The sequence below is a fragment of the Ascaphus truei genome, chromosome 3 (assembly GCF_040206685.1).
Source record: "Ascaphus truei isolate aAscTru1 chromosome 3, aAscTru1.hap1, whole genome shotgun sequence".
Taxonomy (NCBI): domain Eukaryota; kingdom Metazoa; phylum Chordata; class Amphibia; order Anura; family Ascaphidae; genus Ascaphus; species Ascaphus truei.
Genome location: NC_134485.1, coordinates 418,910,067 through 418,921,872, shown reverse-complemented (window position 1 = coordinate 418,921,872; position 11,806 = coordinate 418,910,067). Strand labels below are relative to the sequence as shown.

Sequence of the window (11,806 nt, the reverse complement as noted above, 5' to 3'; positions counted from 1 at the left end):
TGCAGTGGAAGCAGTGAATGTGCTCACAAGTGATATTTTTATGTGCTCTTTGGTACACACAACGTGTGCGTGGGTGTCAGTTTTCCTCTTGACTCTCTGAGGGATACAGTACAGGACTTGGTATGGTAATGTATAGGTTTTCTGTTTCACTCCTTTTCATGTTTATAAAACAGTCTAACCTCACTCTTACTGTGCCATTTTGTATTATTTTTGCCTATAACCATGTTAAGGACGGTCTTTGAACTCTAATTGAACCTATTACCTCTGAAGTGTCTGGTTCATTTGGTTTTGGTTCTTTGGGGCCTTTGTTTGGGTGACTGGGGTCTCCGTAGGTGTAATCCTTTAAATAAATCCTGGTGATAGCCGCGTATTTCCAGTGTTGTGTCAGAGGTTGGGAAAGTGAGAGACAAACTGGGTGAGCAGTTTGCGGTTGACGTCTTTCAGACACAGTCACGCACATGTGGCCAAACATCCCACATTAGGGAACCAGCACTTCAGAAGTACCATTTCACATTCAGTTTTATACATATGTGTACATACATGTATACGTAGACACGTATGCATACGTATAGACACGTATGCATACATATAGACACGTATGCATATGTATAGACACGTATGCATATGTATAGACACGTATGCATATGTATAGACACGTATGCATACGTATAGACACGTATGCATATGTATAGACACGTATGCATACGTATACACACGTATGTATACATATGTATACGTATAGCAACTGTAAATATTACTGAATGTTCAACGGTAATATTTACAGTTGTTATATGCTTTACTGTGGAGGGTTTTTGTCACTTTTTTTTACCCCCCATAACCTTAATAAGTGTGTATACGTATATATATTGCGACTTATTGTACATCTTCTAACATAGACATTAAGGCAGGGGTGAACAACTCCAGTCCTCAAGAGCCACCAACAGATTAGGTTTTAAGGATATCCCTGCTTCAGCACAGGTGGCTCAATCAGTGGCGCAGTCTTCAAGGCCTACATTGAAGCGTTTTAATTCTCCAGTTAGGATATTTTGGAGAAATATTACAGTACTGTATATCAGAGAGCCTAACGTAACAGGAAAATATGCAACAACCAAAGAAGCATGAATAAAGTCTATTATCAGCCTAGTACATTTTACTTGTGGGGTTTCATAAAAGTTTACACAAGATCTCCTTCCGGAAGTATGTGGCATGCGTTAGAATTACTTAACGATATATATTGCCCTTCTACCACAAATCCAAATCTATTTTAAGCAATTGTGTACAAGATAATTGTGAGATGTACGATTGTCTCAGTGAATGCTTGTTTCACACACCCACTCAGCCTTTTTTTTTTCTTTCAAATATTTATCATGTCGCACGAGGGAGAAATTGAAAATGCAACATGTCCTTTCCACCCCTGGCGGGTTTCTGAAAGTGAACAGCTGAAATGAACAGCTCAGCTGAGCATTTGTATGCTGGGGAAGCTCCTGCACAACATATCATTTCAGATTGATATATTCAAGAACAGCCTATGGGGTCTCTTCATTATACCACGGAGTTTCCAAGGGGTTCGGATCATGCACCTACAGCACAGAACCCTTTTGCAGCAATGAGCTTCAAGCTGCTCTGGTAGCAGTTGGGTTAAGGTTCTTCAATTGGAAACAGCATAAAAAAAGGCAGCAAGGTTCAGGATCCCCCTGCTCTGCACTGTAAATAGCATCCTTTCCATCTCTACGGGCTGCCCTGTTCTTAATAACACTTGGAGATGGAGACGTGCAGCAAGGCCTGGTGTCTGCTGTGCTGCTGCCCAGGACAGCGCTGAGCCGACACACCCAGGGATGGCAATGACATTCTCGATGTTTTCATCTGAGCCAATCAGGCCGCCCACCGACCCAGCACCGCTTTATGCACGGCCAAATGAAAGGAAAGCAAAGCGTGACCGCCAGTTCCCTCTCCTGCGGCACTGCTCTCGCAGACAGGAAGAAGAAAGCGGTGCGATTCGGGGGGAGAGGGAGCCTGCGGGGGTTATTTAATGGGAATATTAACATTCAACACTTGGTTCTGCAAACGAGAGATGCATAATGATCACTTCCCGTTCCTGTGATTAGGGCTTAGAAGGTGCCAGAGCGCATTATACTTTGCACAGGCTGTTTAAAAAAAAATATATATAGATTATACTGCAACTGAATACTCAAGTGCAACTTCTATGGCGTATTCCACCTGCAAATCATTAACATTATTAAATATTTATATACAGTATATTTATTCATTAGAATGGAGGCCTTTTGGGGGGTGGGGGAGTTACACATAATAGAAACCCTGTCTCTACACTGGCTTCCCCTCTCTCCATTAAGACCCATCTTAAATCCCACCTCCTTAACGAAGCCTGATGCTATACATCTCAAACATCGACCTTGGCCCCTTGTAGACACACTTAACAGAACACCTTCCTACTGTCTCTGTACGTTCTTCCTACTTACCGCTCTTCCGCCAGGTCGGAGCAGGGACTCCTTTTCCTAAATGTTACTTTTATGTCTGAAGCGCTTCTCCCCATCGTGTGTTATTTGTATTATTTGTTATTTATACGATGTTCACGTGTATTACTGCTGGGAAGCGCTGTGTACATTAATGGCGCTATATAAATAAAGATATACATTGCATACTTGCGATCTTTTCAAGAACGACACTCCAGGGAAAGCAATGAGGCTGATACATATTGTATATGGTTTCTTGCACCCAAAGCAGCAAGCAGGCTTCAGAAGAGCAAGACACACCCCACCTTACCACTGTAAGTCTCCTGGTTCAGAAGATACTCTAATTAAACATCAAAAGGACATCTGTGGAGTTTAAAGCAGCAACCCTGCCCACCCCACCCCCCTACTCGATTTACAGCATTCGAGCCAAAAGGTTCCCCGGAGCTGCACCGCGCTACTTTTAGTGCCCGAGATTGTTACCGGGTTAGGTTCCAGCGCTTTCCTCCATCTGATAAAAACCATCTCCACATTTGTATTTTATTTCCCCTGTTAAAGTGTGGAACGGGAGCAAATGAGCTCAGAGGAAAAACAATTGGAAATATTGCCCCCTGGAGATATCCCAGACGTGTTCCTGCTCTGATTTATTAGTTCTCCGGAGTGGGGATTGACGCGGGCGACCCTTAGCTGCACCGGCTGTTCTCTGGCACCGGTCTGTGTACCTGAGCTTGCTGTGTGTATAGAACACTGGGAGTCTGGAAAGTTCTCGTGGTCTAAGGCAGGGGAGCGCATTCTTTCCGCCCCCCCTGCGCCTGCTCCGTTCTCTCCGCCCCTCTTACCTTGGCTCCGGCGTCATGTCACGTTACCATGGCAACGTGACATCACATGACCTCGCAGCGTCATTTGATGCCGCGTTGTCATGGCGGCGTGTCTCCAGAAGCAAGGTAAGTGCAGTTTACAGAAGCCTTCGTCGCTTCCCCGGCACTTCATTTAAGTGCCGTCGGGAAGCGCGAGGGGCCTCGGGAAAACCCAGCACCCCCCACAGTCAATCTCGCCCCCCCCCCATTTGTGTACCGCTGGTCTAAGGGTGAACAGAGGAGTGTCAGATGGTTGACAGTTTGAAGCCTGTAAAAGTAAGATGTAGAGCAGGGGGGCGCAAACTTTTTTCCCTGCGCCCCCCTGCCGGCTGTCCCCTCACTCCCGCGCCCCCCTCCCAACCCCAACTTACCCACGTTGCCATGGCGACACAGGGAGGAAGCCGCCGGAGCCACGGTAAGTTAGGTTTACAGAGGCCCTGCAGCTCCCCCGGCACTTAATTTAAGTGCCTTCGGGAAGCGCGCGGGGCCTCTGTAAACCCCGCGCCCCCCGTCGGCAGTGTTGCGCCCCCCTGGGGGTCGCACCCCACAGTTTGCGCACCGCTGATGTAGAGAACGGAGGAGAATGCACAGGCATTATTATTGGATTCATTCGTTGAATAGGAAAATGGTTTGTTCCAACACATACAGTATCTGAAGGGATACAACCTATATTTACCAAGCCGTGCTACACCATAAGACACCTTCTGGCCATTCAAGTATGTGTCCTTTAGTGTCTTCTGGTGCCGGAATGAGCCTAATGGCAAAGCACCACTGGGTAATTAGGGTAATCAGTGTGCAATCTGCAAATTAAGGATGCAATTAATATCACACATAAATATGCAACTGTATATTGAAGCCCAGGCACCAGTCAAAATACTGATTGCAGGGGAGCTTGAAGCAGCAAATCTTTGGAACCAAATTTCAACAGGTTTGAGCTATATTTACTTTGAAAGAATAGAAAAATGAGAAACCCCTTCAATAGAAATCCCCATTTATTTGTAGAGGAAAAAAAAAACAAGATGATATACAGATGTAGCAAGACTTACTGGCGGCGTGGAACAGGAGGCTGAAATCTGCGGCCCGTATGCGGTTGCTTTGCGGCACCCGAAAGCGGTGCATGTTGCTGATTAATGTAGTGTTAATCGTCCCGGGCCAGACAGTCTGTAAGAACTGCAGCAGAGGCATTCCGGAGAGAAGCAGTATCTCTGTGTCTCCCTGGGCAGCTCTTACAGCAAGTCAATGTCTCATTATTTTTATATACTGTATTGAAACACGGGTTTCTCCGGAGGTGGAGGACAACAGCCTTCATTCTGGCAGGGGTAACACATTTATTATAGGGCGTCTGTCCATTGATTGCCAATGTGGGTATCTGGGCCCCCGTTAAGGGCATAGGTAACCACAGTGTCAATCAGTGGATTTCATGGCTAGTGTTTGTGTATTTTATCGTAATGTATATTTTGTATACTTTGGAATGGGCAAATGCGCTATTAGCCAGATTTGGCTAATAGGCTTAGCGCCATTACTGGGTAGGGGACGACGACTCTTTTTGGGAATAGAGGAATGGGTAACAACGGTAGTTACCCCAGGGGGGTGCTGGTAACAGGAGGAGTTAACACCTTCATTACCGTAGCGGTCAGCCACTAAGGTAAGGAAGGGGGGGTAATGTATGTTTAATGTTTCACTGTGCTTTTTTTCTTAACTTTTTTATTTATCTATACTGTATTGAAGTAGGGTGTCTCCGGAGGTGAACCCCATTAATTTAAACTTCGGGGACACCCTGTTTCTGGTGATATAGACGTAGGGGGTGCTGGAGTAGCACCTGCTTCAGCACAGGTGGCTCAATCAGAGGATCAGTCTTTGACTGTGCCTCTGAGCCACCTGTGCTAAAGCTGGGTTATCCTGAAAAGCTCCCCCAACAGGTCAGGTTGGGGACTGGAGATGAGTTGAACACCCCTGATCTAGCCCATCAAGATTCTCACTGCCATTGGTTCACTTTGGTTCTACAGGCCCCTTTCAGTCACCCTTAAAGTGGATAATGTTCTAGGCGGCACGGCACATATCAACGGTCATTTTACAGCCTTTTTATTCGGAGCGGTAAAAACAACAGACCCAGTAGAGACACCAGAAGTATGAAATTAGTCTTCAATTTTTATTGGAGCCCTCATGAAGAATGACAAGGAATTAGAATATCTCTGCATCCCCAGTACAGCTGTAATAAAGAACATTGGGGGGGGGGGGGCTTATTAGCCTGGAGGAGCAACAGGGCCTCTTATCCTGGGCTCGCTCTCCACTCGTCAAAATATGTAAGGAAAATCTTGAACGTCCACAGTAAAAAAGGGAGGGGAATTGTGCTTCAAATATACTTTGCCACCAACTCACAGGTTGGTTATGGGTTGTGATACCTTCAGTAAGACTCAAAGAAAAATCCGTCGCAGCCGACATGTTAACATTTACATTTGGAGTATCAATAAATAGTCTTAGACTATTAAAGTCTGGTTAATAAAAATGTTTAAAAAAAAACACAATACTTTTCCATTCAAATACAATTTTAGTAGGTTCAGAACATCCAAATCTCATAGATTTGGATCCTTGCAAGGATAAAAAGGTATTAATGTAGGGTTGCACACAAGCTTTAGAGACATGGTCTTGGGTTCATTTTTAAAATCAGACTTGAAATACACCGGAATCTTTTTGCCACCACAATCCGGACCTTCCACACCAAAGTTATGGATCCAGTTGGCTGTAGGCGGCGGCTACAACTTGAAAAAGCATTAGTACAGACAAAACAGCATTTCTGTTTAGTGAGCAGTGTATTGAATAGGAATGCATGCGTAGATGACAAAGCAGAATAAACACACCGTAATATTTACTGTAGGATGCTGTATGATGTGACAATGAAGCAGGTAATTTGGTATAACAAAATAATTGCTTTACCCTTTCTTCCACCAATTTTGATCGGCCTAAATGCAGTTGGGACTTTAACGTGTTGGAGCCGCTTTCATGTTATTTTCGTTATCCTAGTAGGTTTAACAGTCTCTTCATGATATTCGAGCATTACTTTATACAGGGAAGTAGTCAAGATCAGCAGCTTGGAGTTTTACTTAAATGCTAATGATACAGATCTGCACCTAACTAAAAAAAAATGCAGGGAAATGATTCACAGATCTGCTACGCAGGGCAGGAATATGCAGCACACTCCATCACCTCTAATGGACGACCGAGGGATGGTCGACTCGTCCCCAGACATTCCTAAAACCAACATGGCAGCCACATGAGTGAGCCGAGAGCGGAGCCGGTGACTGCCCCAGCCAGCAACCCCAGGGCCATCTGGTTTCCGAATGGGTTGCGATAATGGTCATCTCGGACAATGACATGTGTCACTCCAGGAACTGGGGACAAGGGAATGAGAAGGGACAGCACATAACTAAGAGGGTTAAAGCAATGCAGTGCAGGACACAAGTTATTTTAAATAATTGAAAGACGTACTAACATACTGAAGGAAGATTTAGAGAAGTACAAGATCATTGGGGCCAAATGATCGAGATTGTTCAAAGAACTACCCCATGCCTTCTTACACAAATATATGTGAGAAAAACACATATCCTCAATATTTAATTGTACTTTTTTCCCGCCCAATACAATTTGACATTGATGTGATTTTTTAATAAAGCCTAATTTGCTATAACGGTCTTATAATATAATATAATTCTACATTTACTTTTAGGTTTACTCTTTCGGGTTTCTATGTATATTTTATTGTTCCGTTTTACCATACGTTTATTTATTTTTTATTACAATTACTATTGGTGTATCAATTACTTCTCGTTACTGACAGGGTCAAGTAGAATTAAGGCTTCAATGGTTCCTTGGAATGGAGACCCACACCGGTCCAGCCAATCCATAAGACACCTTCCTGCCCATTCAAGTCAATGGGCTTTAAGGTGTCTTAAAAGGTCTTGTGGCAGAAGACTGCGAAGGAAATATGGGCATTAGGCCGTTCACCCTAAGGGCTCCCAATTTTCTCTAGGGTTACCCAAAGTCTATTCATAGCTCAGACAGAGGACTAAAGAACAAAGCGTATGCACAAAACTACATGAAGAACCTTCCCATTAGTTTCATTTTACTGGACCAACTTGTCAGGGCCGCCAACAGAAATCATGGGGCCTGGGACAAATGAAAGGCGCAGGGCCCCACCCCCCCCGAACCCATAGCGCCCCCCCCCGGAACCCATAGTGCACCTACCATGAAAAAATATCTTTTAGCACGCAACTTCTACTTAACTGTTTTCTTATTGTAATACAGAAAAAAATATTACAATGCAACATGTTTATTTTTATATATATATATTCAACAAAAAACATGTGACTGCCTGCCTGGGTGGGTGAGTGGGTGAATGACAGTAGGATGACAGTTGGGTGAATAACAGTGACTTTGACAGTGATTCGGGTGGGAGACGGTGACTCGGGTGGGAGGGAGACAGTGACTTGGGTGGGTTGGGTGGGAGACAGTGACTCGGGTGGGTGGGAGACAGTGACTCGGGTGGGAGACAGTGACTCGGGAGGGAGGGTGGGTGGGAGACAGTGACTGGGTGGGTGGGAGATAGTGACTGGGTGGGTGGGAGACAGTGACTCGGGTGGGAGGGAGACAGTGACTCGGGTGGGAGGGTGGGAGGGAGACAGTGACTCGGGTGGGAGGGTGGGTGGGAGACAGTGACTGGGGTGGGAGGGTGGGTGGGAGACAGTGACTCGGGTTGGTAGACAGTGACTCGGGTGGGAGGGTGGGTGGTGGACAGTGACTCGGGAGGGAGGGTGGGTGGGAGACAGTGACTGGGTGGGTGGGAGACAGTGACTGGGTGAGAGACAGTGACATTGGGAGACAGTGACTCGGGAGGGAGACAGTGACTGGGTGGGTGGGAGACAGTGACTGGGTGGGAGACAGTGACTGGGTGGGTGACAGTGACTGGGTGGGTGACAGTGACTGGGTGGGAGACAGTGACTGGGTGGGAGACAGTGACTGGGTGGGTGGGAGACAGTGACTCGGGTTGGTAGACAGTGACTCGGGTGGGAGGGTGACTGGTGGACAGTGACTCGGGAGGGAGGGAGGGTGGTTGGTGGACAGTGACTTGGGTCTGGAGACAGTGACTGGGTGGGTGGGAGACAGTGACTGGGTGAGAGACAGTGACATTGGGAGGCAGTGACTCGGGAGGGAGAGAGTGACTGGGTGGGTGGGAGACAGTGACTGGGTGGGTGACAGTGACTGGGTGGGAGACAGTGACTGGGTGGGAGACAGTGACTGGGTGGGAGACAGTGACTGGGTGGGAGACAGTGACTGGGTGGGAGACAGTGACTGGGTGGGTGGGAGAGAGTGACTGGGTGGGTGGGAGACAGTGACTGGGTGGGTGACAGTGACTGGGTGGGAGACAGTGACTGGGTGGGTGGGTGACAGTGACTGGGTGGGAGACAGTGACTGGGTGGGAGACAGTGACTAATGTGGGTGACAGTGACTGGGTGGGTGGGAGAGCGACTGGGTGGGTGGGAGACAGTGACTGGGTGGGTGGGAGACAGTGACTGGGGGGGGCCACGGGAGGTGGGCTCGGGGGGAGCGTGGGAAGCTGCGCGCCGGGACTGCGGGAAATCTCCGCCATTTTTAAAAAACGTTTTTTTTTTAAAATGTATTTAATTAACTGGTGCCCGGCCGCGCAGGGGGCCCGGACGGCCGGACCCCCACGACGCCAGTGCCCTTTCTCCCCCGCTGTTGGCGGCCCTGCAACTTGTACAGAAACCAACACGAGATGGGGGAATAAATAAATCCAGACAAGTTCCAATAAAAGCCACACTCTCATATCCAGGTTTATTTTAAGTATTTAATTTAATATACGTAGATCCGGAAATAAAGGTTTTTACCAACGCTAAAAAAATGGAGATAATCGCGGGTGCCAGATGCGCAATAGCGGCAGCCTGGAAGTGTCCATCGCCCCCTCCAAACAAATGGCCATGAACAGAATGGGGGAAGTAATGCTTATGGAAAGACTCTCTGCCTCCCTCAGACATACAACGGATACGTTTCAGAAGACCTGGGACCCATGGTTGGAAACTCAAACCTAAAAGTGTCATCAGGCTAATCTAGAAAGGAACGAACAATAGGTAAAGAAAGTGAGATGGTCACCCGCCCCCCTCCTCTCCACCCCTTCCTCCCCGCCCCCCCCCCCAACTGCCTACGCTTTATCTTTATCTCTCTGTATTTTGGTTTATGCCGTTTTAATTATTTGAAAAAAATGCAAATGGGCACAAAGGGCAGACGGAGCCCATATAAACTGCTCTATATAATGTTATGAATACTGTTTGTAATAATTGTCGATAAAAAAATTCAATAAAAAAAAAAATTTGTACGAAAAAATAAATATGGAGATAATTGGTTAACTGCGAAGCTGTATATTTACATGGATACATATATTTTGAAATACATGGCCTTTTAGCTAACTACCTCTAAAAGGAGAAGCACGTTTCTATGGCAACAAAAAAAGTTTAATAGCCTCAGACAACAAATTATCGGTCATGTTCTCTTTACGAAGGAGGAGAAGGAGGAGAAGAAGGCAAAGGCGAAGGAGGGAACTAGAAAATTGCAGAGAATGTCCCGATATAGACTTGCAAAGGTTAAATTTTGCAGTATGGCAACCTGGTTAACCTTCCTGCTAAATGGGATTTAAAGTGTTGCCTTGTGTCGGGGTCTGTCATAAAAGTTTAGGTTTCAATGGCAGGTGCATGTAATAAAGCGATTAAGGGATTACATGTTTTCGCAGGAAACCAATGTCTCTGGGTATACTAAAATGGCAGCTGAGCGGAGAGTTACAGTATCGCAGATACCCAATGGTGTTATGCTTGGGAAGTTTAAAAGCCCCTCGGAAATCCCTTAAAACCAGAGACTTAGGGGTTACTACGGGTCAACATTAATTAAAATAATGTATGTTCCGCACAACTTTTAGTAATATCATATATTAGGATTGCACCCGAGGGACACAATGCAGAAATGCGTTCATTGTCAAGCTCGTCGACAAGTCGCCGATAACTTGTTTCTTCTCCTTCAAGGTTTCAAAGAACCTTATGACGTTGCATATTGTTCTGGCCCAGGCTTACTGTGGTGTGGCTTAATAAGGTGAGAGTATGCTCTATGACGAAGCACCGCGTGTGGTGTGAAACGCGTCAGAGTAATCTTTTACTTGTCTGCACCATGTTGTCTTACCAATAAAGCATTTTTCATCGGATCCCTTTGGCCCTGGATTCACTCCTTGCTTGCACGGCTGTGCTCCATCTCCTTTCCCTTCTAGGATGATTCATTATGCCTCTACTATCTGGATGCACGCTACTGGAGGACATACAGGTGACCTGATGTGAGTAACTAACCAATTTTGATACATATTGGCTTTGCTGGGATATTACACATGGTTCTACATACTCTGGAGAAGGAGGTGACGTAGTGGGTCGTTTTTATGCTCTCCCACATGTATCACCTACCAGGACTTATATCCTATGCATCTCACGCATGCGCATATACATGTATACTCCAGCACTCACTGTTATTGATGTCACCTGTTTCATCTGTATTCTTCAATCTAGCTATACATTGACTATTCTACATTTATGTGATTAGTGTCCTGATACATTTGAGCACATTGTAGCCCTGTGTAATTTTGGGGTTACATGCCTCTCTCTCTTTCTGTGCAGTAATCCCTGTTAAGAGGGCAGGTTGCCAGAAGTTATCATGGAGGTTTGCCCTCAACCCCCTGTGATGTGTAGTGTGAAGCAAAGGAAGTGACAGCATGCTCTGTGTCCACTGACAGTGACACAGGGGTGGGTCTTCTGGAGCTATATAATACGCATCACTTCCTAAAGTTAGTGAGTCGTGTGCAAGTGTCTTGTTCAAGCTAGTCTTGTGCAAGTGTCAGATCTGTGAGACTAAAGTTCCAGATCAAGTCTGTCAAGTAGTGGCAGAGTGACAAGCAGACCCCACACTGTGTCAGGGCTCTGGCACAGATGGTGGCCCTCCCTTAGGGGAGAGGTGGCAGAGATATCCCTGTCTCTATTACAGAGTCAGGAGGGAACTTCCTTGAAGTGGGCAACTATGCTGATGTGCGGCTAAGTACCGGCCGCTATGATGGGCAGTCTGCCACGGAGAATGCTAATAAAGATGCCCTTGATTCAAAGAACCTTCTTGCCTGAGACGTGCCACTGATCCTGCCCTTCCTCATATTTCTTAACAGGGTTGCCACCTTCTACTGAAGGCCAACCTGGAGAAGAATGTGAAAAATATTCTCTCTTACCGGCAGCGTGGTGCAGTGGCGTCTCCTGGCATCCCCCGGCAACTCCTGTGAAATGACGCAGTGTTGCCATGACAACGGAAGGCTACTCGACGTCACGTTGTCATGGGAATCGGGCGCCGGGATGTCACGTAGCGTCCCGTTGTCATGGCAACGCGTTGTCATTT

The 11,806-nt window shown here is 46.4% G+C and overlaps 1 protein-coding gene across 4 annotated transcripts in view; it reads right to left on the bottom strand.

Moving 5' to 3' along the window:
- Positions 1–5,453: 5,453 nt before the first annotated feature.
- Positions 5,454–11,806, bottom strand: part of PLEKHB1 (pleckstrin homology domain containing B1) — a 92,820-nt gene continuing 86,467 nt past the window's right edge. For all 4 annotated transcript variants that reach the window (XM_075592732.1, XM_075592733.1, XM_075592734.1 and 1 more), the window contains exon 7: positions 5,454–6,714. In XM_075592732.1, coding sequence (XP_075448847.1) covers positions 6,575–6,714 — 140 coding nt within the window. In that variant the 3' untranslated portion in view covers positions 5,454–6,574. The remainder of the gene's footprint in view (positions 6,715–11,806) is intronic.